The 27556-nt window shown below is 39.7% G+C and overlaps 1 protein-coding gene across 6 annotated transcripts in view; it reads left to right on the top strand.

The window, feature by feature from the left end:
- Window positions 1–27556, top strand: part of CPNE4 (copine 4) — a 410233-nt gene that overhangs the window by 81884 nt on the left and 300793 nt on the right. For all 6 annotated transcript variants that reach the window (XM_019725940.3, XM_019725942.3, XM_019725945.3 and 3 more), the window contains exon 2: window positions 27316–27496. In XM_019725940.3, the coding sequence (XP_019581499.1) occupies window positions 27316–27496 (181 nt within the window). The remainder of the gene's footprint in view (window positions 1–27315; window positions 27497–27556) is intronic.

Raw genomic sequence — 27556 nt, 5'->3', positions numbered from 1 at the left:
TTTATCATTATGAAATGTCCATCTTTGTCTCTTGTTATTTTATCCTGAAGTCTGTTTCATCTGATATCAGTATGGATACACCTGATTTTCTCTGGGTACCATTTGCTTGGAGTGTCAATTTCCACCCTTTCACTTTGAGTCTATGTTTGTCCTTGTAGCTGAGATGTGTCTCTTGGAGGCAGTATATGGTTGGGTTTAGTTTTTTGATCCAATCTGTTACTCTGTGCCTTTTTATTGGTGAGTTCAGTCCATTTACATTTAGGGTGATTATTGATATGTGAGGATTTCCTATCATTCTGTCTTTGGCTTTCTGGTAAGACTGTGTCTCCATTGTTTCTTTGCCTTTTTGTTGTTGTCTATTAATTTCCGTGTGGTGGTGTTCTATGATTTTCCCCTTTGTTTCTTCTTTTATTATGTTACATATTTCAGTTCAGGATTTTTTTTTTCGGGGGGGGTGGTTACCATTAGGTTTATGTAAAAGAAAGTTTGATATTTAGAGTATTCCATTTTCTTCAGCATGCTTACTTTCTCCATTCCCATATTCCAGTTCAGACCTTTACTCTCCACCCTTTTATGGTTGTCACAAATTATCCCTATTTATGTTGGTCGAATAGCCTCCTTCAGTATTTCTTGTAGTGCAGGTCATGTGTTAATGAATTCCCTCAGCTTCTGTATGTCTGGAAAGGTCTTTATTCCTCCTTCATATCTAAAGGATGTCTTTGCTGGATATGTTATTCTTGGCTCATAATTTCTCTTTTTCAATAGTTTGGATATTTGATTTCCTCAGCTTCTGTATGTCTGGAAAGGTCTTTATTCCTCCTTCATATCTAAAGGATATCTTTGCTGGATATATTATTCTTGTCTCATAATTTGTCTTTTTCAATAGTTTGAATATTTGATTCCACTCCCTCCTGGCTTGTAGAGTTTCTGCTGAAAAATATGACAATAATCTAATGGGCTTTCCTTTGTAGGTTACCGTCTTCTTTTCCCTGGCTGCCTTGAGGATTCTTTCTTTGTCGTTACTTTTTGACAGCTTCAATACAATGTGCTTTGCAAGGTCTGTTTGGGTTGAGTTAATTAGGTGTTCTATTTGCTTCTTGGATTTGAGGATCCAGTTCTTTCCACAAGTTTGGGAAGTTCTTGTCCACTATTTGTTTGAATATATTCTCTGTTCCCTTCTCTCTTTCTTCTCCTTCTGGTATGCCCATTATTCTTATATTGCTCTTTCTGATGGAGTCAGAAAGTTCTTATAGAATTCTTTCATTACTTTTAAATCTCACGTCTGTTTCTTCTTCCATCTGTGTCATTTCCAGATTTCTGTCTTCAATGTCACTGATTCTTTTATCTATCTGGTCAACTCTACTACCTAAGCTGGCTATTTCATTCTCCATTTCTTTTATTGAGCTCTTAATCTCCAGAAATTCTATTTGGTTCTATTTTAAAATTTCAATGTCTTCGTTAAAATGTTCATGTTGTTCTTTGTATTTCTGAGTTCATTGAACTGCCTGTCTGTGTTTTCTTGCATCTCGTTGAGTTTTTTCAGAACTGCAATCTTGCAGTCACATATTTCCATGTCTTTAAGTTCATTTTCTGGAGACTTTTTCTTTCTGAGCTGTCTTGTTACCTTGGTTATTCATGGCTATTAATGATTTATTATTTCTCTTCCTAGACATCTACAGGAGTGGGTTCTGCAACAGGTTGATGGAAAGAGGTCTTTCTTTTGTTTTCCATTAGGTGTTGGTAGAATGTTTTATTTTCTCTGTGACTGCAGCCTTTTATTCTCTCTCACATTGTAGTGTTTTATTTTCTCTGCACTTTTCTGGCTTCTTACACAACGGGGGAATTCCCTGGAAGGTGGGCTTCTCTATGAACAGTTCACCTGGGTCATTGGGTGCCACCTCGTTGGGGTGAAGTTCCAAAGCTCTTCCTGCACCAGTTTCAGAGCCTGTGTGTTTCAGCAGCTCTGTTTTCTCCTGCAGGGATCTGCTCTTCTAGGTGGGGACAGGGGTGGGTTAGGCCCAGAGCAATGGCCGTGACCACCACCACAGCCAGTCCTGTTTCCACGGCTCCCTCCCCTTTGCCGGAACTAGTTGGGCTGTGAGTAACTGCAAATATTCTGTTGTTTTGATCTGACACTGCTACTTTTCCACTTCTAGTACTGGGCAGGAGGGGGTGGGGTGAGCTCTGGGAGGGTCGAGAGGGGGCAGCTAGGCTCAGTGCCTAAGGCTTCTGTTCTCTGCTCGGCAGTGAGGGCTTAAACCACTGTTTTCAGCCTTCTTCCCTCAGTCTTTGCTCTGAAGTCTCTGCCATGAGCGTTGGGTTCATTTATGTTATATGCTTCCCCTCAGCCCTGTGGGCTGTAAGTGGAGCCCTAACAGTCCGAGTTCTTCCCTCTCCCGCAGCTGCGGTAGTTCGGGAATGCAGCAAGCTTGGAGCACCAAGCTAGGTCTGCGTCCTCCCGTTCCGCCTCCCCCGCTTGCACAATTTGCCCACCTTTAGATGACTTCAGTAGTGTTCCTCTTCGTCTTGCCTGTCTGCTGCACAGGGAGTCCTTTGTGGAGTTACAGTTCAATTTGTTGTAAATTCCAGGGGAGATTTCAAGAGGCTCACCTCACACCACCATTTTTATGACGTCATCGCATGATTAATCCATTTTAAGTTGATTTTTGTTTTTGTTGCAATTTAGTCATCCATTTTTATTATTTTGTATGTGGATATTAAGTTTTTTTCAACACCATTAATTGAAGAGCCTATTCTTATTTCATTGTATATTCTTGGCACCTTTATCAAAAATTAATTAGGTATATGTGCATGGGTTTATGTCTAGGCTCTGCTGTTTCATTGATCTATGTGTCTGTCTTTTACCATACTATTTGATTATTTTAGCTTTGCAATATTGTTTGAAATCAAGAAGTGTGATGCTTTCAGTTTTGCTCTTCTTTCTCAAGATTGCTTTGGTTATCTGGGGTACTTTGTAGTTCCATGCTAATTTTAGTATTGGTTTTCCTATTTCTTTGAAAATACCATTGGAATTTTTATTAGTGTGCATTGAATCTGTAGAATGCAATCAGTAGTATTGGCATTTTAACAATATTAGTTTTTCCTTTCCATGCACACTTAATATCTTTCCTTTTATTTGTGTCTTCTTCAATTTCTTTCATCAGTGTCTTATAGTTTTCAGCATATAGGTCTCTCACCTCCTCGGTTAAATTTATTCCTAAGTATTTTATTTTCATGCTATTGTAGAGGGACTTTTTTCTTAATTTATCCTTCCAACAGTTCTTTGTTACTGTTGAAACACAACTGTTTCTACTGTGTAGAAACACAACTGATTTTTGTATATTGATTTTGTGTCCTTCAGCTTTCCTGAATTTGTTTATTAGTTCTTAACAGTTTTTGGTGGAGTGTTTAGGTTTTCTACAAATTAGATCGTGTCATCTGCAAACAAATAATTTACTTGTTCACTTCTGATTTGGATGCCTTCTGTTTTTCTTGACTAATTGCTCTGTCTAGGAATTCCAGTACTATGTAGAAGTGATGAGCGTGGGCATCCTTGTCTTGTTCCTGATTTTAGGGGAAGAAACATTCATCTTTTCACTGTATAGTGTGATGATAGCTGTGAGCTTCTCATACGTAGCCTTTATTATGTTGAGGCATTTATTATGTTCCTTCTATACCCAATTTGTTTAGAGTTTTTATCATGAAAGGATATTGAATATTGTCAAATGCTTTTTCTGCATCCACTGATATGATCATACAATTTATGTCCTTCATTTTGTTGACGTGGTGTATTGATGGATTTTCTACTTAGTCTAGCTAAAGATTTGTCAATTTTGTTTATCCTTTAAAAAACTGCCTTGTAGTTTCATTGATCTTCTCTATTGTCTTTATAATCTTTATTTCATTTATTTTCATTTTCTCTAGTTACTTGAGGTATAAAGTTAGGTTGTTTATTATAGATTTTTCTTTTTTCTTAATGTACACTGTTATTGCTATTAACTTCCCTCATAGAAGTGCTTTTGTTGCATGCTATTAGTTTTAGTACATTGCATTTCCATTTTTATTGTCTCAAGATACTCTTATTTTCCTTTTGATTTGTCCTTTGACCTTTTGCTTGTTCAGGAGCATGTTGTGTAATTTCCATATGTTTGTGAATTTTCCAGTTTCCTCTTGCAATTGAATTCTTAGTTTCATACCATTGTGGTCTGAAAATATGCTTGATATAATTTCAACCTTCTTAATATTGTTAAGAGTTGTTTCGTGGTCTAACATATGATCTGTCCTTGAAAATGCTTCATGTACACTTGAGAAGAATATGTATTCTTCCATTGTTGGATGGAATATTGTATAAATGTCTGTTACGTTCACCTGATAGATACTGTAGTTTACGTCCAATGTTTATCGGTTTTCTGTCTGGGCAATCTATCTATTGTTGAAAGTAAGGTATTGAAGTCCCCCACTACTATAGTATTGCTGTCTCTTTTTCTCTTAAGATTTTTTAATATTTGCTCTAGGTATTTAAGTGCTCTTGTGTTGGATGCATAAATACTTAGAATCATTAGATCCTCTTGATGAATTGGTCTCCCTATTATTTTATAATAGCCTTGTTTCTTATTACAGTTTTTAGCCTAAAGTATATTTTGTTTGATAGACATATAGCTGCCCTGGCTTTCTTTTGGTTTTTATTTGCATGGAATATTTTTTTCCATCTCTTCACTTCCAATCTGTAAGTGTCATTAAAGCTGAAGTGAGTCTCTTGTATTACAACATAAAAGCCTCATAAGTACAATATAGTCTTAAAACCTGTAAGTTTAAAAATGTTAATCGGTTGCCTTCATACCTGAAGGGCAGTTTGGCTGTATTTAAAATCCTTGACTCATAATTTTATTCTTTGAAAACCTTGTAAGTGTTGCTACATTGTTTTCTGATGTAGAATTTCTCTGTAGAGAAATCTTATGCCAATGTGATTTTCCTCCATATTTTTGCATGGTTGACCAAAAAATTATTTAATGTGTGTAAACATACTGGGATATGTGTCAGTATTTTTACGTCAATTTCCTGGTGCATGTAATACTCTTTTTATATATATTTATATTCAAAGCTTTTCTTTCAGGTAATTTTCCAGATTATGTTTTGTGTGTGTGTGTGTGTGTGTGTGTTTAATAAATTTTGTTGGGGAATATTGGGGACCAGTGTGCTTCTCCAGGGCCCATCAGCTCCAAGTCATTGTCCTTCAATCTAGTTGTGGAGGGCACAGCTCAGCTCCAAGTCCAGTCACCATTTTTCAATCTTAGTTGCAGGGGGCGCAGCCCACCATCCCATGCGGGAATTGAACCAGCAACCTTGTTGAGAGCTCGCGCTCTAACCAACTGAGCCATCCAGCCGCCCTTTCCTGATTATGTTTTAATTAATTATTGTTTCATTGTTTAGTTTTTATTTAGTTTTATTCTTTGGAACTCTGATTATTCATAGGTTGAATCTTCTTTGCTTTTCTCATATTTTTCATTCTTTCTAATCCCTAACTCATTTATGTGCCCTTTTCTCCTGTTTTTTTCTTTTCTCACTTCTAGTCTCTATGTCCCTTACTGTGCTATCTGTGCTGTCTACTCTTCTATTGGCCTTTTAAATTTCATCTTTATGTCTGTGATTTTTTTCCTTCTGCTTGTTTCCTAGTTTCTGCCAGTTCATTTCTTCATATATTGTTGTTTTGCCTTCTTTTTTCTGAGTTTTTATATGTCATTTCCGCCCCCCCCCCCAGCCCCAGACAGCTTCTGCTGCCACTTAGATGCTTTTAGCAGACCTTTTACATGTTTTGAGGCTCTATGGATTAAATCTGCCTCCTGATCTCACTAAATATGGAGTTTGAAAGTTTTCTTTATTTTATGTGATTTTCATGAGGAAAAAAGTGCTGACTTATGTGGCCATTATCATATTATATCGTATCATATATCTTATCATATCCTGAACACTGTTTCTGCCAAAACAAAGCAAAAGAAAGTCGGAGGCCCATAATACGGGATTGTACACTGTCTGTCCCAGCCTTAAATCATTCCTGGGTTTTCTTACTGTATAAAGGGAAATTCATACTCCTCCACCAATGCATCCATACTCTTTACAGACCCCAAACACTGTTTTCTCTCTCCAAAAACCCACGTCCAGTGGGTGTTTCCTAGAATTCTCCAAACAGTGAGCTTCCCTAAATCTTTTGCTTCTGATGTAAACATCCCATTCTCCATTTTAGCCTAGATTGACATCTGGTTGAACCTCTAAGATACCACTTTCCCTGTAGCCTTCTCTAGCAGAGAACATTTTCAAAGCCATATTATCAATCCATGCTATCTTCTCCCCTTACCTCCTGGTCACACGTCACACCATTTCACACCTGACTCAGTCTTCCACAGTTCCCTACCTTCAGCTATCATTCTAGAAAATTTGATATCTACTTAAACATCCCTCAAAGGACTCGGACCTCTCATTTTTCTTCCTTCCTATCTCCTATGATCTTTTGCTCTCCTCTACTCCATTTATCCTCTTTCATGCTGATGACGTTCTTCAAAATACAAAGTGCCCAACATTCAATATTGCTAATTCAACCATCCCACTTTCCAGCTCACTTGCTCAATTGTCTCTATACAATGATTCTGAAACCTCGTTGAGCTGTCCAGATTCTCTATCAGCCACTTCCGATTTCATTTCTATCCTATCCAGATTATATTCCATCGGCCTTCATGTTAATCTCTCTCTTGCAGAGATTTCCTCAACTTTTCCTCAATTTCCTTAACTTTCTTTCCATCATTGTAACTGCCTGATCTCAGCCCAACAGAATCAAACTCTGTGCCCTAATCCAAAGAGCTACGTATCTCAAGGTCTGTGGAGAAAATCACACATTGGGAAAGGATGGTATCATTCTTGATTTATCAGCATCAGTGTCCAATTGGACCCTTAACAATGCCAAAATATCTTATTTAAATTTCCTTATGGAGTTTTTCCTTCATCACCAAATGTATTTTACGTCTCCTTCATTCTCCTTAAATCTCTAAACTCATCCCCTCAACCTTTATCAAATGACATCTTTCTGTTCACAGAAGAAATAGAAGCCATCAAGTGGGAACGTTCCTCCTTTCAACCACCATATCCACAGCCTTACCTGCATTTCCTACCTTCTTGCTCAATGGAAGAAATATCCCTCTCCTAGTCAGCAGCCAGGGCCTACACAGATTCTCCAGGCCCCATCCCTTCTCACATTCTCACAGGCCTTACTTTGCGAGGTATTCCCTCGAACTCCACAACTTTAATCTCTGCTCTCTAACTGGATCCTTCATAGCAGCCTGCATCTATGTCGTGGTAAACTTTAGCTTTACAATACTTTCCCTTGATATTACATCTCACTATGACATTGTACAGCAAACTTCTTGGAAAAACCTTTGTACATGTGCTGCGTCCCCTTCCTTACTTCCCATTCACTTTTTGATTCAGCCCAATCTATATTCTGCACCTGTGACTCTACCGAAACCAATCTTGTTCAAGTCAGCAATGTTCTTCCAAAATCCAGATGGTCCCTTTTAAGTCCTTATCTGCATTTACTTCACAGTAACATTTAACAGGTCTATCAAAACAGAACTCTTGATTTCCTTCCACCTCTGGTCCCTATATTTCTTCCTTTCCTAATGTCTCTCTGCTCATTTGGTCATGTCATGAATAAAGGCAATATCATTTTGTCATCTTCCTCATCTTCTATTCACATATCCCACCTATCACAAGAATGGCCCGTTTTTCTCCCAAGATCTTCTCAAATCTGCCCACTTCTCTCTTTGTTTGCCACTGCTTCAGTCCAAGCTTTCAACTTCTTCTGTCTTCATGGCTGTAATGGCTACCGAACTATTTTCCTCACTTCCATTTTTGGTCTTCCCCACTCCACTCTTAACACTGCTCCAGAGTGATCCTTTATGAACTTACATGTGTCATGTCACTCACCACTACATTTAAAATAAAAAATTTTCAATATGGTCTACCAAGTGTGATTTGAACTTTGTCTCTCCATCCTTATATTTTCCTCCTAGTCTCAGCGCCTCAGCCACATTGACCAAATTAAATACAGGCAAGATTGGAGACTTCGCACATATGGAATGTTCTTTCATCAGCTCTTTATGTGACAGATTTCTACTCATCCACCAGGTTCAACTTAAATGTCCCTTTCTCAGAAAATCCTTCTCCAATGCCAAAAGGTACCCCTTTTATATTATCTCAGCCAACGATTTACCCTTTCTTCATGGCCCTTTTCCAGTTGTGTAGGTATGTATTTGTATACTTCTTTATTTAATTTCTGTCTCTTCCATGAGAGTGGGGTCCAGATCAATCTTGTTCTTAATCACCATCATTTCTCACAGAACATGGCACAAAGCAGGAGTTCAATAGATATTTGTTTACTGGATCTAGGCTAAGCCTTGCTTTGAGACCGAGGTATTTAGTGGCCTAATCTGTCATATATCAGATAACCATGTTTCGTTTCAGGGTTCTATACTTTGACCTTGTAACTGAGACAGCTGATTTTATGGTAATGAGACCTTTCAAACTGTCAGCATGTGTATACTTCCATTTAAACTATTAACCTTAGGTTCTGAGACCTCCTGTCCTTCCCTCCAAACCCATTAAGTGACATGTGAGATCTCTCTGATATTCACAGCCCCGTCATTCAGGAAGTCTTGTGAACTTTCCTTTGACTACCATGTACACTGGGAACGTTGCCTTTTCACTGTGGTAGCTGCACCCATATCTGATTGGTGCCCACTGGTATCATGGTGCCAAAGTAGAAGTAGAAAAAGAGGAGTAGCATTTTTGAAAGGCAATGAATTTTGAGATGTAAGAATTAAGGGGAATGTTCCCTCTCTCCTAATTCATAGAATGTCAGAATAGGGAAGCACTTTACAGCTCTAATCTAAACCTCTATTGCACAGGTAAAAAATTTGAAGACCAGAGAATTAAAGTAATTTTTCTAAGGTCACTCAGTTGTGTGACCCTTGTTGTCCACTACCCCTGGTATTTATCTGAGTAACAAAAATATGTGCATGCTGACTTTAGATTGATTTTCTTGGAATTTTTTTCCGAGTTGTAAAAAGATTAGAGCAAAATGAAGGTGGGAATAAAATGGAGATGGGGTCATAGTCTCTGTGATTAGAGAGAAATACTCAAGTTCTTCATCTCTCAGGGTTGAAGGGGACCTCAGAAGTCATATAAACCAGAAGCACTGGTACAAGCCCTATAAACATGGTTGCCACATTCACCGGTACGATGCTCAACATTGAGGTAATTAGGGATAGAGTTTACTGTTTGATGAATATGGTTCCCTTTGCAAAAGAGTGTTGTTGGTCAAGATAAGGTTAGTATTCTACTTGATGAGACTTCAGTTTTCCCCTGACCTTTTAATGAAATGGGTCCGCCAATTTATCCTTCTCTGACATGATTTTCATTTACTTTCCTGACACATTTTTCACGACTCCTATGCTGAGGATTTTGTTTAGTGGTGGTTGCGTTTCAGGAGTGTGTCATAAAAGATTCTACCAGTCTAATTGCTAGAGCAAGTTTTGTTGGCTGTACTTCCTACCATGATTAAAAATGCCCTGAACTTTATGAGGAATGAGTAAGTGTAAGTTGCCTTTGCTAAAATATCAGGCAGCGATATTTCCTGTATGAAGTATTGGCCTGTGCGTTGATTGGAAATATTTCTAATCAACACCCTTAGTTTCCTGTGTGTGAGCTCATTCTTTCTCACCTCACAACAGTTCATCTGCCTCACCCCACCTTGTGAGAGAGGCAAAGGCACAAGATGGGAAGCAGAAGTTTGAAAGCACCTGTTTCTGAAAAATTCTATGATTATAGGAGTCAGGATAGAGAGCTACCCACCATTCAGCAAGTTCTTCACTACCTAAGGCAAAGAGGTGACCTGAAGGGTGGCAGCTCTGTTCTTTAGATTCCTATTTGTGAAGGCACAAGGAGACGTACATATAATTGGCACCTTTCAGTTTCGTCTGGCACAGTTGGAAGAGGAAAAGGAGTTAATATTCACTGAGTACTTACTATCTGCCTGTCACTATGCTAAGTGTTTAAAAGGGCTGTCATATCGTATGACTGCAGGGCACACCATTCGTACTGCAGTCTTTGAAAACTGTACCACTGAAAGTTGTGCAGTGAGATATCTTTATGTCTCCAATTACTACAACTGCCCCATAAATAGCCGTGACCATATATAAGTCCTTTAGATTCCAATTCTTTTTTTCTTTTTTTTTTTTGGTGGGGGGAGCCCCAGTAAGAGTTCAGAATAAAGGATGAGGTCCAGATAGGTATTCCCTTGGCTCCTTCCCTGCAAGGTCACTCTGGGCTGGCTGTGTCCCTACTCTTCTCAAGACAGGTTTTACTATATAAGTCTGTCCCTCTGGGCTCTAGCTCATTCTCTTGTGCCTTTGCTGTGCTGTCCTTGAAGCCCCTAATTTGGATGTGCCGTTTGTTTCCTGTCGGGACCCTGACTACTACAGGCTAGATTTCAAGATGAGGTCCATCTGAACGAGAAAGCTGAGGTCCCTTCCGTTCCTTGTTGTTAACACCCATTGAAAAGTGCTAATACGTTAACACGACTGTATTTTGAGTCAAGTGGAGTCAGTCACTGACTAGCAAGAGCCTCCAAGGTGGTGCATGTAACTTGCAAACTCTCCACAGGACATTTGCAGTAGCACTTGAAGCCAAAAGGACCTGCCCTGCTTGTCCATGTTATAGACGGTGCTCAAGTGATTGCTCATTAAGACACACTAGAATAGTTCCTCCTGTAGAAAGGGTCCCTCCGGTCTCGGAAGCTTGTCAGGCAGCCAATGCTGTTAACGCAGATTCATTCGATAGCACTAAGGCTTTGCATCTCCAGGAGTCTTCCATTAAAGATTTTTTTAAAAAAGAAAAAGAGAAACCTGTAAGGAGTAGGAGTACACACTTTTGACAGAATGGCTAATTAGTTGGAGAGCTTTTTAACAAGATAGTTAGGCAGGAGAGAATGGGTCACAGAACAGGTGAATTTTGATAAGGGAGAATGTGCAGAACAGTGTTTGGAGCTTTGCCAAAGGGCAAGTCAGTGCAGGTGGTACTGTGAGGGGGCTCTGGGAGGCCAAAGGCTCTGCCTAATGGAGGAGATGTGAAGACATGGAGGGGGATAGAAGTGAGATAGGGAGCACAAAGCTGAAATCTCCACCTGCCTGACAGGTTTTCCCTTGCAGGCCTTGGAGGAGGTCATTCTAGGTCTCTGGTTAAAGCATCTTCATGCTTAGAATTTAATTCTTCCATCTCATGATAACGAATCACTCAGATCTCCTATTTATTTTCCAGCAAAAGGGAAGTTCAAAACAGATTATTATGAGCGGGTTGGCAACCTGGAGGATGTCTCCAGGACAGAGATCACAAAACCAGGAGGGGTTGGCAAACTTTTGGAAGGTGCGTACCCATCCTTTAGTTGTTTATCCCTTAAATTAGGCCCAGGGTTGTGTGTGGTAGGAGTTACCCAGAAACCACTGGGGCCTGTATTAGTACCATCCTTGTCCTAACTTCACAGCCATGGTTTCAATAGGAATGCCATAGATGGAATGGAAGGAGAGAGGTGATACTCGGTAGAGTGGGTGGGGCCACAGAAGGGACGCCAGTAGTTAAGAACAAGCTCTGATGTTAGACCCTGACACTTAGTATCCATGTGACTTTGTATAAGTTACATTAACTGGTTGAGCTTCAGTCGCATTATCTCTAATTAGGGTAATACTAATACTACTACTACTAATAATACATAGTTCGCAGGTTTGCTGTTAGAATTAAAGAACTTAATTCAAATAAAGTACTTAGAACAATTCCTGGCACACATTAAGGGCCATTTAGCCATTCTGGTTATTATTACTATTAGGCAGAAAGAGAAGGAAGGAGTGCTATTAACTATTGGGGAGAGGTTGCCAGGAAAACGTTACTGACTCGGGTTTGGCTAGAACTGGCCCAGACTGTGTAACTGAGAAACATCTTTGGGCCCCCTTTGTCATTCATTCACCCACTGAACAAATCTTTCTTGAGTGTCTACTACATGCCAACCACTGATAAGGTGTTGGGTCCGTAGTCAGGAGCATTCATAGTCTCTCATGAGGCTCACCTGAGAGCGGGGGAGACAGATTGATGAACAGATAATTACGATACAGGAGGGGATATGGTCTATTAGGGTGAGAGCCAGTATGCTAAGTGTATATGGAGAAGGGAGAGAGGGGTGGGAGGATGGAAAATTTAAGTTGGCCTGGAATAATGTCAAGGTTGCCTTCCTGCTCATGCTGACCAACCCCTTCACTGAAGAAAATAGATAATGCACTGAACAGTACACTGAAGGTCAAAGTTAACTTATTGACCAAGTCAATAAATGTGTGTTGAACATTGCCTCCATGCCAGCCATCAAGCCAGGTGCTCTTACAGTCCATGAGGGCACAGGCTTTACCCCTTTTTCCCAGTGCTCAGTCAACATCTGTGTACTGGTGTAATGGTGGATGTGAAGGAACTCGGAGACCTAGATGGAACCAAAGGACATTCAAATCTGGGTCTTTACAGGGAATCTCTGGTCCCTGGTGAGCTTGGTGTTTGTGATAAGGTGACACCTATGCTTCTTCTCTGGCACAAATGAATAAACAGCAAGTAAATGCAGCAGTCAACACATTGGTATCTTTGGAACACAGCAAACCTGTGTGTGTGTGTGTGTGTGTGTGTGTGTGTGTGTGTGTGTGTGTGAAGACTAGTTATGGGCTGGTCGTTGGTAATGAAAGGAGAGGGTGGCAGGATGTACGATGTATAAATCTGGTTATCCTGAAAATTTTTAACCATCCCAGAGGCTGAGGGAGTCTTCTGTCTCCTCAAGGCTTATTTAATGGACACTAGAAATCAGAATGACTTTATTTGCAGCTGTTATTGGGAAGACTCTCTAGCTCTGCTTCCCTACAGCTCATCCTAGGATTGGCCCTCTCCCCTGGGCTGTGTCCAGAGCCTTGTTACTCACTGTCAGTATCAGAAGCCAGGCTTCGATGCTTGAGTAGCCAGCTGCTGCTCATTTCCTTCAGTTTTTCCATGTCCTGACAGAGGTGTCAGGGCCACAACAGCTTCTCAAATGACAGCTTCCCCTGGCTTATGCCTGGGAGACCCAACGCTCTTCCATCTGTTCCAATCTGGCCTGGAGTGAGTGTGGACAGTGGAGTTGTCACTCCAGGATGTTTGCCTTAGAAAGTATGGACAAGCATGGCCAAGTGCAGGTATGGAAAAGACACAGCTTGGAGACACACAGAGATCACACTTCAGGCACAGCCACTCGGACACAGCTTCAGTCTTGAGATGGGCTTTGCAACGGTTGGTATGACAGTCACTGCCCTGATGTTGCCCCTTCAGACCCCTGTAACGGATGGGCAACTCCTATTGTTGAATGGCAAAGGAATAAGGGCCGTGGGGGCCCTTGAAAGACTTCTTCCTTTGAATGGGCTGCTTTTATGATGAAATTTCCTTAGGATGTCACAGCCAAGTAGATTTAAAGCATGAATTACAAAGTTTTTATGTTCAATACAATCCTGATATTTATTGGCAACCAATTTTTGTAGAAAAGGAAACACATTTTAAATGATCTGGAACTTACTTAATTCATTGATATGTGTATAATTAACACAGGCTTATTTTAGATTTAAACATCAATGTTTTACAAGAACTCATGTCTGCAGAGTTTTCTTAGTACTTTAAACATAATCCTTATTGTGCTTTTGTTACAAAAGTAATACATGCATGTTTATTATCTACAATTTAGAAAATATCAAAATGAACAACACAGAAAATTAACATCACCTATAATACCATAAGTCCGAAATAAACTCATATTAACATTGTAGTGTATTTTCTCCTGGGCTTTGATCCTATATATGCATCTACTATGTTTTGCAGTGATTTTTTTACATATAAAGTTAAATAACATCAATGCGAACAGAAAAGGAAATGAAATTACTTTTCTTGCCTGTTTGCAAGGTTGTCCTTGAATGAGTGTTCTCTCAAACATAAATCAACTACCTCTACCTCCTACTATAAAGATAAACCAGAAAAACCATGATGGGGAGATGAGAGTAAGGACAAGCAGAGAAAAAGGAAACTCTGGTTAATATCTAGACCAGAGAGTAAATTATCCTGCTGAATGTATTTGGAGGATTGTTTTACATAGAAGAACACAAAGATGGTTTCATTGATTGATTGATTGATTGATTGATTCATCCATTCAGCAAACATTGATTGAGTTCTCATTTTGAACCAGGTATCCTACTAGGCAATGGGATAAAAACATAAATAGGACACAGCCTTGACGTCCAAGATCATCCAGACTGGGGTGGAAACGAGATGAATAACTCAAAAACACAATGAGATGTCTTAAGAGTTGTGACTGAGCCACATGAATGTGTGAAAAATAGCACCTCAGTTGCAGTGGTTGGAGAGAAAAGCATTTGTGGAGATGTGGGGGAAGGAGGGCTCTGTGTGTTGTACTAGGAAGTTTGTTCTTAATCCTGAAAGCACCTGGAGTCCACTGAAGGATTACAGAGAGAGGAGTTAACTGTTCACATTTGTATTTTGCCCAGTACAATTGGAAACAAACAAGATTGTGACATCAGACAGTTGCATGATCCTTTGAAAAACAAAACAAAACAACTAGAGAGCAAACAAGCAAAGAAAAAAGGTTCTGGGAGCCTCAGTTTGCCCATCTGTAAAATGGGAGTGATAACTGCCTATCACTTTGCTGTGGAGTTTAAATGAGAAAGAAACTAAATTGTGAGGCAAAAATCACTGAAGCCTAATAAAATGTCCAGTAAATGATGCTGGCTATTACTGGTTGCAAGGCATACAAGGTCCTTCAGTCCAGCCTCCTCTCAGTCCTGTTCCCTCCTCTCTAACACGCCCTACATTCTAACCACATAGATCAGTCAGTGTACTCCCCGCTGTGACCACCCCAACCTCAGACCTCCACTCCTTTGCTCAAGCTGTTCCATCTTCCCGGTATGCTGTCTTCTTTCTCTTGCCAGCTTTGAGACCTATGGACTATCCTTCAAGACCTGACGTAAATATTCACCCTTTTCTAGAGTATTAAAAGAATTTTGGAGACAGGAGAGATTGGAAATTTTCTCACTCAGAATTGGGAGACCAACTTTAAAAGAATGTTTTTAACAGTCTCTGACATTTTGAAAAGTGAAATCTGCAGATACAAACCTTAAAATAGTTCGTTCTTGGTTAAAATAGATAAACCTACAATCAGGGTGTGCTTCTCCAGGGAAGGTCCATGGGTTGGTAATGGACCCAGAGATATCAGTCTCCTTCTCTGGGTTCTCTTCCTCCTTCTCCTCAAAAACCCTCGCTTGTTTTATTCATGTTTTTATTTTCTTTTATCCTCTAAAACCCCACTTGTGTCTTCTCATAATTCTTCTTATTTCTTATTGATCATATCTTTATTTTTAAGTATATTTGTATTATTATTAGTATTATTACTCATTTTAAATTATTGGTGCATCTATTTCAGTAATTTTGCTTCAAATCGACAAATGTTTATTGGCTAATTGCCCTTCTTTTACAGTGCATGTCACATACTAACTTGGGGGTAAAGCAGGAAAAACACAACTTTTTCTCCACTTTTCGCCCCCCCCTTTGGAGTTTCTCACAAATTTTTTGTTTATTTGTTTGTTAATCCCTCTGATTCATACCTGCCTCTTGTTTCTGTAGATTCCACGGTTAATTCTAGGGGAGACAGCTTGTAGTTCACGCTAGTTAGCCATTTTATTATTTACCTTTAAAAAATCACACTTTATTTTAACTTGAGTATAATAAGCTTTAAATGTTGTGTCTGTGTTGTTGTTTTTTTTAAAAAACTATCTTAGATAGACCACAGAACTTTTTCTACTAATCTTTAATTGTTATGATACCAAATTAATTTTCCTCTTCCCTTAAATGGTTTTCTTGCTATTGACACCTACCAGAATGAGCAAATTTCCCTACCACTGGGATATCACTTAGAGATGAACTTTCACAAGACCTGAAGACCTTTTTCATTCCATCTGCAGATACGAAAAAATCAACCCTATTTCTGACTTTCTCACTTTCCTGATGAGGCAGGTGAAAATATGTCAAAATATGTCAAATATCCCTAGATTCCTTGAAATTCTCAATAAATGCTGGATAACATGGTGATTAATCACCAAAAGTCAGAATACCTATGTTGGTTGCCCAGCTCAAGTGCTCATTTGCTGTGGGACTCTGGGGAAATTGCCCAAATTGTCTGAGACTTTACACTCTATACATGGGGAATGTCTTAGTACTTTCTTCAGATGGTTGAGGCAAGGGCCCAAGGAACTTAGGGAAGGTTTGACAATTAAGTTCGTGAACTCATTCTAGAAAAAGTGCTACATACCTCATTGCTGAATATCACTATGGTCACCTTCGAAATACTCCCCTTGGGAAGCTATGCACCGACGCCAGCGCCTAGTCCACCCTTCAAAGCAATTTTGGATCTCTTTCTGGAATGGCCATCAGAGCTGTCGTCATATTACACTTGATGTCCTGAATGTGATCAAAATGTCTTCCTTTCAGTATTTCCTTTATCTTCGGGTAAAGAAAGAAGCCATTGAGGGCCAGATCAGGTGAGAGTAGGGAGGGTGTTCCAATACAGTTATTTGTTTACTGGCTAAAACTCTCTCACAGACAGTGCCATGTATTGTGATGCAAGAGCCATGAATTGTTGGTGGAAAGTTTTCATGGGAAACAAAATGTCCCCCAATACAATATACCTCTGCTTGTTGTCCTTTAACCTCTACCATTTTTTCCAAAGTTATTATTGTATTGTATTGTATTTGGTAATCATTTATCTTCTAGTGTGTCCTCTGAAGAAACTTTTTTTGTGATTAAATAAGTTTGGAAAACATTATGCACCATAGCTCCTCTTTGGAGGTTCAGAGAACACATTCCCGTAGTAATGACTGAAACTTCTCACTGTAAAGAAACCTCCTTTATGTTGTAAAACCTACCACTTCCTTTAGAATGTCTGTTAGTACCACATACAATAAATAGAACAATAGTTCTGTAGCACACCAATACCTACTACAAAACATCCAGAGGAAACTCCTCCTGGATGTTTCGACCTTTCTAGTGCTATTGTCAGTTTCTGAGTTTCTCCATGGCTATTTTAATGGTAATATGGCAGAAGGCATAACAGGCAAAATTAATCGATTGTAAATTTTTACTTATGTGTTTCCTCATTTGCCTGTGAGCTCCTTGAAAGTAGGGACCCTGTCTTTTCATCTTTGTATCTCCCAGTACCCAGAACGGCTTCCAGCACATACTTGAAGTGTTCAATAAATATTTTATGAATGAATGAATGAGTGAATGAATGAGATATAACACTCTGGGACTGACAGCATTAAGGAACTTAGATCTTAATGTGTGCAACAGGAGGCAGAAAAACATTACAGAGGAAATCTTGAACTTTGGAGTTAAAAAAAAACCTGCCTCCTCCATTTTTTGATTACGTGATTTAGCAATTTACTTAGATTTTCTGAATCTTAGTTTTCTCATCTGCAAAACTGAAATAATGTCGAGTTACCTGTCACAACCATGGAAAGGATGAAATGCAATAATGTCACTGGAAGCCTTGAGCACAGTGCTGGGCACATACGTAGCCAAAAACAGTTGCTATAGTCGGTGTCGCTGTTCCTGTTGTTATTTTCACATGACACTTGTTTCTCTGGTCTGTCTCTGCTCACACTGGGGCCTGCAGGTTTTCCTTCCCTCAGATTCTCCTCACATTCAGTGAGGATTTGAAATCCACAGAACTCTCAGCTGCTATATACCTGGCATCTGTCAAATTTCTAAAGGGGGAGGGAGGGTGGGAGATGAGGATAAAGGGGATCAAATATATGGTGATGGAAGGAGAACTGACTGGGTGGTGAACACACAACGGGATTTATAGATGATGTAATACAGAATTGTACACCTGAAATCTATGTAACTTTACTAACAATTGTTACCCCAATAATCTTTAATTAAAAAAAAATTTCTTCATCATCTAATAATGTGTCCCACAAAGCATTGCTCAGGTCATGGTCTTGATCGATTCAGCCAATATCCCCTCCTGCTGCCAGAGAATCCCTGAAGTTTCTCTGTGTTAGTGGGGAGACTCTGTTTCTTTACACCTCAGAGTCCTCCAATAAAGAGAGAGATGGAGGGAGGGAGGGAGGGAGGGAGGGAGGGAGGGAGGGAGGGAGGGAGGGAGGGGGGAGGAGGGGAGAAGGAGAGGGAGAGGGAGAGAGAGATAAATGTGTATATGTGTGTGTCCATATGTGAATGCTCACATACAGATATCCCTCTTTCCGTATCTGCTATCGCTTTCCTCTTCCCCAAAGCATCATCCATGTGTCTATGTTAGCTAGCTACATGACTGATCTCTGAGATAAACATAATATGCTATCCTCCAAAATGTCCTCCCTTTCAAACATCCCTCTCTCAACCCCCCCAAAACACACCCAGTTCACATGCTAAATTCTTGTCTTTCCCTTGTTTTCATCCGGAGCTGCTCTCGCAAGGCCATTTGCCACAAAACTTATAATCTACTATTCTGAAACGTTTAGTAGAAACAACATCACACATGGGACGTAAAGGTAATGCCACATTAAGAAGAAGTTCTAAGGAGAGCTTCACTCCAGTTTTTTACCTAAGGTTTCTCTTAGTACCAGCAAAATACAGCCCCTGAGCTGTGCCTTTCTTCTTTCGTGCTTTTGGATGGCAGCCATTGTTAATTAATCATGCAGCCTTTCTTGTGTAGTCTATTTCCATGCAGTCACCACCAATCACCTGGCACTGACAGATGAGGAAAGCCTTTATGAGCTAAACTTGGACCTATTCAGTCCTTTTAACACTGGTGCATCCGGTCTCCAGTAAGTAATGGGAAGCGAGATTTCTCTGTTTTCATGAATTGCTTTGAGGTAAGGTCCTAAACATTGCCTTTATGTCGGAAAATGTTTTTCTGAGCAACACCATTCATTTTTAGTCTTCAGGAGAAACAAAGAAGTAAAAGAAAGCTATGGCCAGTCATCTAATATGATATGCCCCGTACACATCTAATATGGTAACCACTAGCCACAGGTGGCTATTTAAATTTAAATAAAGAGGAAATAAAATTTCAGCACTTGAGCTAGCCCCACTTCAAGTGCTGAATAACCACCTGTGGCAAGTGGCCACTGTCCTGGACAGTATAGGTCCAGAACGTTTCCCTCATCACTCAGGTTTCTGTTGGCCCGCGCTGAACTAGAGGTTGTAGTCTGTATCCTAAGAGGTATTTCTTTTTGCACTTTGTCATGTACTCAACCCCCTCTTCTTTCTCCAAACACAGCATGTTGTCCTCTGCCCAGTAAGCAAAAGCATGTTAATGCTAGGATGTCATTCAAAGTAAGTCTTAAACGAGAAGGTGTAGGAGCAGAAAAACACCATAAGTAGATCAGTTATGCTTTTTCAAGGAAATTGGCTTCTGGCTTCATATGCTGTCTGTTGTTGCGCCTGTTAAACATAAAAATCTTGCTCCTTTTCTTTTAAATTTAGCCACAAGTATGAGACCAGAAGCACAAAAATCCATTTTGTGAGCCCTCAGCTTCCTGTTAACATGACATGAGCAGAAGGATCCAACCTATGATTATATTAAAAAGGCAAAATAATTGAACAAAGTAAGACTAGGATTTGATCTTTCTATGGTAAATGTAGTTGCCTGAGAAACGGGAGGAAATTACTTCAGTGCCAAAATAATAAAAACATCATCTGAATTTGCTTTTTTATTCTCCTCATTCAGGAGCTGTAGTTGCCTTTGGTATGGTAGGAAAAAGGGGCTGTGACAAGGAAGAGACGGTTATTTATGTGATTTCTTTTGATATTTTATTAGTTTTACTTTGAAAAGTTTCATCACTTTATAATTATCCAATTAACTTTATAATCCAGTTCTCATAAAAGTGGATGACATTTGAGTGCTATAAAATTAATGCGAATGAAATACAATGGACATAATTGCTTTCTAGAAAAATCTCATCTTTATGATTCATTGTTAGAGACAAAAATGTGAGCCCGGAAGTTCCTAGAACATCAGTATAGCTGATTCCTTATGCACATTTTCCCAAGAAAGCTGTTTTTCAGGAAATAGGATCTCTGCTGGATTTTTCCTTTTGGTCTCTCCGTTGTCTCAAATTAGAAAGCTCAGGAAATGACCTGAAATAATAATTTACTACACTTGAGTGATTTGACATAGTGTATACCACAAAAGCATTCACATACACATATTGTCAGTTTTAAATCATATTCATTACAACCAGGGCCTTTTGTGGTTCACATGGTTTTATCTCCGGGTTTCCACCATCCATAACTCATCATCAAATGCTTGTGTTCGAAACGATCAGAGCAGGGACACTGAATTCCCAGACCCATCAACTTGTTGATGAGGCTGCCATTATAGAGTTCCAAGAGTGACTCGAGCTGCCTTGAGAATAAGGGGAGAAAAGAAAAATGAATTTTTAAAGACTGCTAAAACACGATTTCGTTAGTGTACACACTATGTCTGAGAGATTTATTAAGATTGGAACAGGGTTGAAGTTGGCCTTTGCCTGATTTCGGAAAAAGTAATAGTTAAGCAAATTAAGAATGTAAGTCGTTTGATAAGAAATGGTTGAAAACACAGATTTTGGAGTCCATTAGACCTACGCTTAATTCCTGTCCTTCTCACTTGCCAACTATGATTTTGGGGCAAGTTGCTTAGCTACCGTCAGTTTTATTTTTTACATTTATGAAATGGGTCTAATAATTCCTATCTAAAGAGATTGTCTCGAGGATTAGATGAAACAATATATGTGTGGTTTGTTGTTAGTATATGTAGTTAGTAGCTAAGAAAGCAGGCTATTTTTAAAAGAAATTTATAAAGCATTCGATGTTTACTGAGGACAAAAAGTATAAATATTCACAGCTTTTCTCCATTTCGCACTCTCTTGGGAAGTCAGTCAGTGTTTGTATTGCCAAACTGGGAGCTGAGGGGGCCTGAGCAGAGTAAGTAAAGATTGAGGTTGTGAGAGGAGATAAATCTAGCAGGCAGATGAATTTACAAAATAATGGACTCTGTGAAAGAAAAAATTGCTAGAGAATCTAAAAGTCTAGAAGACTAAGAGAGAAGAGTGCTGGAAGTTTAGTGGGGTAGGAGGAAAGAGGAAGGAAGGAATAGCTACAGTGTGACATTCAGGGGAACCAGAGGGGTCAAGAAATTTTGGGAAGTGTGCAATATTTAAGTCTCCGGTTGCCACTTTTTTGAGTCTTTGTAAGTAGTTAGCCCACAGGGAGGCAAGAAAAAGTAGTAGAGAGGTTAAGGGCCTAAATTCTGGACCTGGAGTTCTGGGTTCAAATCCTTGTTCTCCCACACCATGGCTGGATAGCCATGTAGAGCTGTTTCACTTCTCTAAGCTGAGGTTCATGCCTATGAAATGGGTATCCTAACCAGGCTTACCACAGGGTTATCCTGAGGATCAGATGAAAGTCTCCTGAGTAACTGACGACTTAATGTTCAGTGCTTGGCGGATATCTCAGAGGTTGATAAATGTTACATGAACTTAGTGGTGTAGGTTTTAAAAAGGACAATAATAGTTTCCATTTATTGAATGTTCACTATGGACCAGGCACTCTTCGAGGACTGTATGAGCATTGATTCATATAATTCTCAAGACAACTCTGCAAGGTAGGAACTATTATTATTCCCATTTCATTCATGATAAAACGGAGGCACAGATGATTCAAGTAACTTGCCCAAAGTCACACAACAAGTAAGTCGCAGAGCTTGCGGTAGCCTCAAATATTGTGATGCTAGATCCATATTCTTATTCTCTGTATCATTCTGTATCTCACATGTCAGTGTCTGATCTTAACATAACAACCTCGGGAGCAGTTTGCCTTATTTTATAGGTGCTGGGTTTATACTCAACAACCTGGCTACTCTAAATGTGGTCCACAGGCCAGTAGGATCAGTGACACCCAGGGGCAGAATCTCAGGCCCCACCCCAGACGATTGAAACAGAAACGACTTTTTAACAAGCTCCCCCAGGTGACTCACGATCATGTTCCAGTCTGCAAAGCACTGCTCCAGAGTGTGAACCTTTAGGCAGACGTACTGTCTCATTCACATCACCATCCTGTACAGTGTCTAGCACAGCTCTTGCCACCTTAGAGATTTACCCTTGATCTAAAAGTAGAGCGAGGAGTGTTGACTATGAAATACACTGACAAGTCCCAGTGAAATAACAACTGGTTATCTTGAGCTGAAATTGCAGGATGCTCAGTGCCTGCAGCCTCCAGCACAGCACCAGGCACACAACACATACCCCATACATATTTCTTGAGACGGAAATGTATGATAGAGACATCCAGCGTACCAGGCTTCCTTGGATGTACTTCGACATTTAAAAAGGGCAAATAATGCCAAAGCGAGTAGAACAGTGATTGTGCACTTATTCTTAACACAGTTTTCAGACAAGCTCTGCTCAGCTGGTTCCCCTGTGAACTCAAGCTGATTCGCTTCCCTCTTGAGCTCTCTATTGTCTTGCCGTTGTTTGCAACTCCTTCAGAAACTAATTAAGTTTCAGGATCGGTTTGTCCTGTTAGAGAGTGCGGATATGCTGAAGTGGCTTTTTTATTTTTATTTTTTTAAATAACTTAAATTATCTGAGTGAAAGGCAATTATAATTCGCTTCTAAAATTGGCCAAAAGTCAGCTTTCATCAAAATAATTCTCAACAGACATTAGTCTCTGTAAAACCAGGATATTTTATGAAAGGCACTGAAGAGGATTTAAATAGGCCTTGGAAAATGTATTGATAATCTGGCCATATTTTAATCCTGTTCTCTAACAGAGTGTGAAATTACTTGTTTACTCCACTTATCTGGGGCTGGAGGTAGCTCATCACTCATTGACGGAGCCCTATTTTGTGATCACCTTTCAGCAGTGAGCTTCTGCCAGGCCAAGGCCAAACGATTTGACTTTACTGGCCTATGTACTACCTCCAAAGTCAAGGTCAGGGCTGCTATTACCTCCGGGCAGCCAGAGGAACTCATGAACTCCAACACATCTAATCAGGGATTTCATTTGTACATGGACAGGGAGGTAAACCAGGACCTAGGTATAATATAATTGTGAAAAGTTGGAAGTTTTATCTTTAGTAGCCCCACATTTCTTTGCTGTACCATACCCCCCAGAAGTGAGGGTTTATGTTGGTTTCATCATCAGTCTACAAATATTATCAAGTTGAATACTAGTGGGGATGCAATAAAGTCCCTGACCTAAAAGAGTTTGTATATATACATACATATATATATATGTATATGTATATGTATATGTATATGTATATGTATGTATATATAGCCAAAAAATGTATACAAGTGGACACTTTGGTCAATGTTGCTCAAGTAGTAGCTTGCCATAATCAGAAGTATCTAGACATTGATGATGATAACCACTTAGAGCACCTCTTGTAATTGCAGAAGTCAAATGTGACTTGTATTCATCTTTTGTTATTGGTATATGTTGAGTATTACAATTTTAATACAGTTTTAATATAGTTTTCCTTTCTTTAAATGTGTCCATTGTTTTGGTACCCCTGGTATATATACATTCACACACAAACATTTAGACCATAGCAACAGGATACTAGTAAACAACAAGCTGGCAGTCAATGAAAGTCAGTCTCTTTGGTTTCTGAGCAGGAGAAGGGAGAAAAATCAATGGGAAATGAGGAATAGATAATGACTAGCATAACAGCCTTAGACAGTCACAAACTTTTCTCTCTCCTCTAGCCCAACTATCGTATTGGTACCAGATTGATCTTTATCAAATGATCATTCGATCATGTTCATTTCCCCAGCTCTAAATCCTCCAAGTGTTTCCATTGCCTAAAGGAATGATCCATAAAATTTCTGGATCATATGCTCCATTGGTTAAAAAAAAGTCTCTGAATATTTGACTTCACTAGCTTATGTAAATAATGCCCCCAGTTCATTTATTTGTTTGTTGATAAACTATTTAAATTTACTGACAGCTAATAAATAACTCAGTACACTCATAATATAGGATATATCATTAATGAGTATGCATGGAAACCCATATTTCAAGAAGCCTTCCTAATAATTTTAAATTATTTTGGGCAGCTTTTGGCATATGTGATTAGATTGTCACTTTTGTTTTACTATCTGCTTTCTGAACCTGTCAGAGGTATCAGCTAATGTATATGAATACTTAGACAGACTGCTGATTTGCGGGGTGTCTGTGTGCGCTTCGGTGGAGGGTGGTACGCTCAGACTGTGTGGGCTGCAAAGACAGAATGAATTGAAGGGGTCTAGTAGAGCTTTGATCTTGATAATAATAGTGGGAAGTCTAAGAGTTCCAGTTGGGAGTGGGAGAATGAATGATTTAATCCTAAAAGCAGTCAGATTGTAGTAACAGTAGTTCCAGGTTTGGAGCATCTAGTACATGCCTGACATTGTGTTAACCGCTTTACATAGGTTTCATTGGTGCTTCATAGCACCTCCTCAAGGAAAGCCTTACTATGAGAGAGATTAAGTACCCTGCTCAGGGTTACATGGTTAGTGAGTAGAGGAGCCAGGCTTTAAACTTGGAAAGAACTGTGTGTCTCCTTGCCTCTTTTTTTCATTACACCTCACAGTTGAGACTAGGCGTTAGAGATGTCCCCCAGAGATAGGGAAGGCCCCTCAGAAGTGCAGAAGGGCAACGTGGATTGCAAGGAGCCAATTCATGCGTTGGAAAAAGCAGAATTCAGGAAAACATTGATTGAAGGATAAAGTGTCTTTGTCAAAAAGTTGATAAAGAGTTCACCTCACATTTCCCACATAAGCCATCTTCCCATTAGTCTATTCGCTCTCTCTCCATTCACTTTTTTTCTAACTTGCATTTCATGTATGTTCTGTCGTCTACGTTGCCCTGATAATTGGTCTGCTCTCAACTCATAAAATATAGGAACAATAATTGATTAAACTGTGCATTTAGGATTTATGTATTTTCTGTGTATGAATACAATGGATTTAGAAATAGAAGGAAAATATGATTCTGTACGGAGGTTGAAATAAATCAAGGATATTGTCATATCCACTGTTCCTTGGTAGATTCAAATACTTATCCAGCTAAAGGTTTTACATATGGTAAAAATAACATTGGGCTAAAAGATAGAAAACTGGCATTCCAGCCCCAGCTTTGCCATTGGAATAATTGTGTGACATGGGTAAGGTTCCAGTCCTCTCTGAGCTTGGTGCTTCCCATATGTAAAAAAAAGCAAGTGTCCCAAAGTCCCTATTAATGTTTAGTATGGTTAAAAATACAGCAACTCTTTTCCTTAAACGAATCCCCCAACACATACTAAACAAAGAAACATACAAAACAGAATGCCAACTCCTCTCCAACCACAACTTTCCCTGTCTTGATATTTTAGAACAGAGTTTGGAAAACCTTTTCTGAAGAGAGCCATATAGTAAATATTTCAGGCTATGCAATCCATGCAGTCTCTGTTGCAACTACTTAACTCTGCAACTGGAGTGAAAGCAACCATACACAATATGTAAATAAGTGAGCATTCCTGAGTTTCAGTGAAACTTTATTTATCAAAACAGGCGATGAGCTAGATTTGGCACACAAACCGTAGTTTGTCCACTCTTGTTATAGGACATAACTTTTTGGCATTCAGTGCAATTTCCCTTCAGCATACATAGGCAAGAATATATGTTCACAATAATTAGATAAATAGGATACTAGAGTGTTAGAATGTGAAAGAAATATAAGAAAGAAAGAAGGAAGGAAGGACGAGAACAAGGGAGGGAGGGAGGGGAAGAGGAAAGGAAAGAAAGAAAGGAGAAAAATGGGGAGCAACGTAGAGAGTGTTGTGATAGGGCATTGGGAGAACAAATTCCAGTGACATCAGCCATGAAAGAGGGGCATTGTCAGAGTGGAAAAGTTCTTTGGCATGGAACTAGAAGCTAAGTTTGGAGAGAGCGAGAGCGAGAGCGAGTGAGAGAGAGAGAAAGAGAGAGGCCTCAGAGATGTCATCACCCTGTGAAAGAGGTGGTGAGGTATACTCAAACCTAGTATGGTGCCTGTTATCAAGAGGAAACTCACAGAATATTTGTGGAGGAAGGGAAGGAAGAGAGAGAGATTATTCTCGTTTTATAGATGAAGAGATTCCACTATAGAGGGCCAAGGCCACGTGAGGTGGAGGAAGCCATTGCCGTTGTTTTTAAGGAATCTATAAGGAAACAGAATTCATGAGAAAGATATTGAATTTTGCTCCTGAGGGAAACTTCCAGTATCTGTACAGGTCCAGTCCTCCTCAGAGAAGGTGGCCTCTGGGGGATCCCTGTAGCCCTGGACCTTCTGATGCAAAGTGTTATTGAAAGGTTATCATTTGGAGATGGAAAGGGGCCTGTGGTGCCTATTTGTGGCTGCAGTTACCATGAGTCCAGAATCATAGGCTTTGTGCTTTTCCTCTCACACAGTCAGTCTGCCCCTTGCTTTCCCCATTTTGATTCTGAATCCTGATGTTGCAGGAGGAGTGGAGAAAGGAAAGGTGAGAATGAACTTAGGAACTGGGCAGGAAATCAGATTCTGGACCTCTGTCTTGGAGCTGGTTTCCTGAATGTGTCTTGAGAAGATGGGCTACGGTTTAGGGAAGGGAAATTCGGACTGTTTCTTCAGGTGGGGCAACATACATCTATCTCTGTGCCATCCCGTAGAAGGAAAAGGGGAGCTGGGTTTTTTAAGGGGTCTTAAAAACTTGGAATGTGATCAAATTGATTAACCAACAAACCTGTAAAATTTCACACAGTCTATGCCCTTAATATAGAACTGGATTATAGTTTGCAGTCTATTGCACTGATTCATTAATTTTATTTCACAGACTGAAAATTTTACTATGCAAAGGTATGCAAATCATATAGGAAAACAGTGTTCTTAGCCAAATGCACCAACACCTGTAGGGATTTTTTTGTTTTGTTTTTTGTTTTTTGGGGGTTTTTGTTTATTTGTTTATTTCACTGGAACTGTGCCACTGGGGTGGAAAGTGAGAGTAAATACATTCAATATTTGAAACGGTGTGTTGAACAATTTCCTGAAGGGTGATGGGGAGGCTTTCTTCTTTGACAAATATTGCAGTGATTGACATGTCTTTTTTCCTCTTTTTCTTGTCTGAAACAGAATGAAGAAGATGAGCAACATTTATGAGTCTGCTGCCAATACACTGGGAATCTTTAACAGCCCCTGCCTGACCAAAGTTGAGCTGCGTGTGGCCTGCAAAGGCATTTCGGACAGAGATGCCCTTTCCAAACCAGACCCCTGTGTCATCCTCAAGATGCAGTCCCACGGGCAGTGGTTCGAGGTAAGCCTGTCTAAACACATGGACAGAAGCACGGCTGGAGGGTTGGTTCAAAAAGGTTTT

Source organism: Rhinolophus sinicus, chromosome 5 (genome assembly GCF_057876585.1).
Source record: "Rhinolophus sinicus isolate RSI-liver-muscle chromosome 5, RSI-T2T, whole genome shotgun sequence".
In the NCBI taxonomy this organism is placed as follows: Eukaryota; Metazoa; Chordata; class Mammalia; order Chiroptera; family Rhinolophidae; genus Rhinolophus; species Rhinolophus sinicus.
The sequence above is the reverse complement of the archived record's forward strand: the minus strand, read 5'-3'. Positions and strand labels throughout refer to the sequence as shown.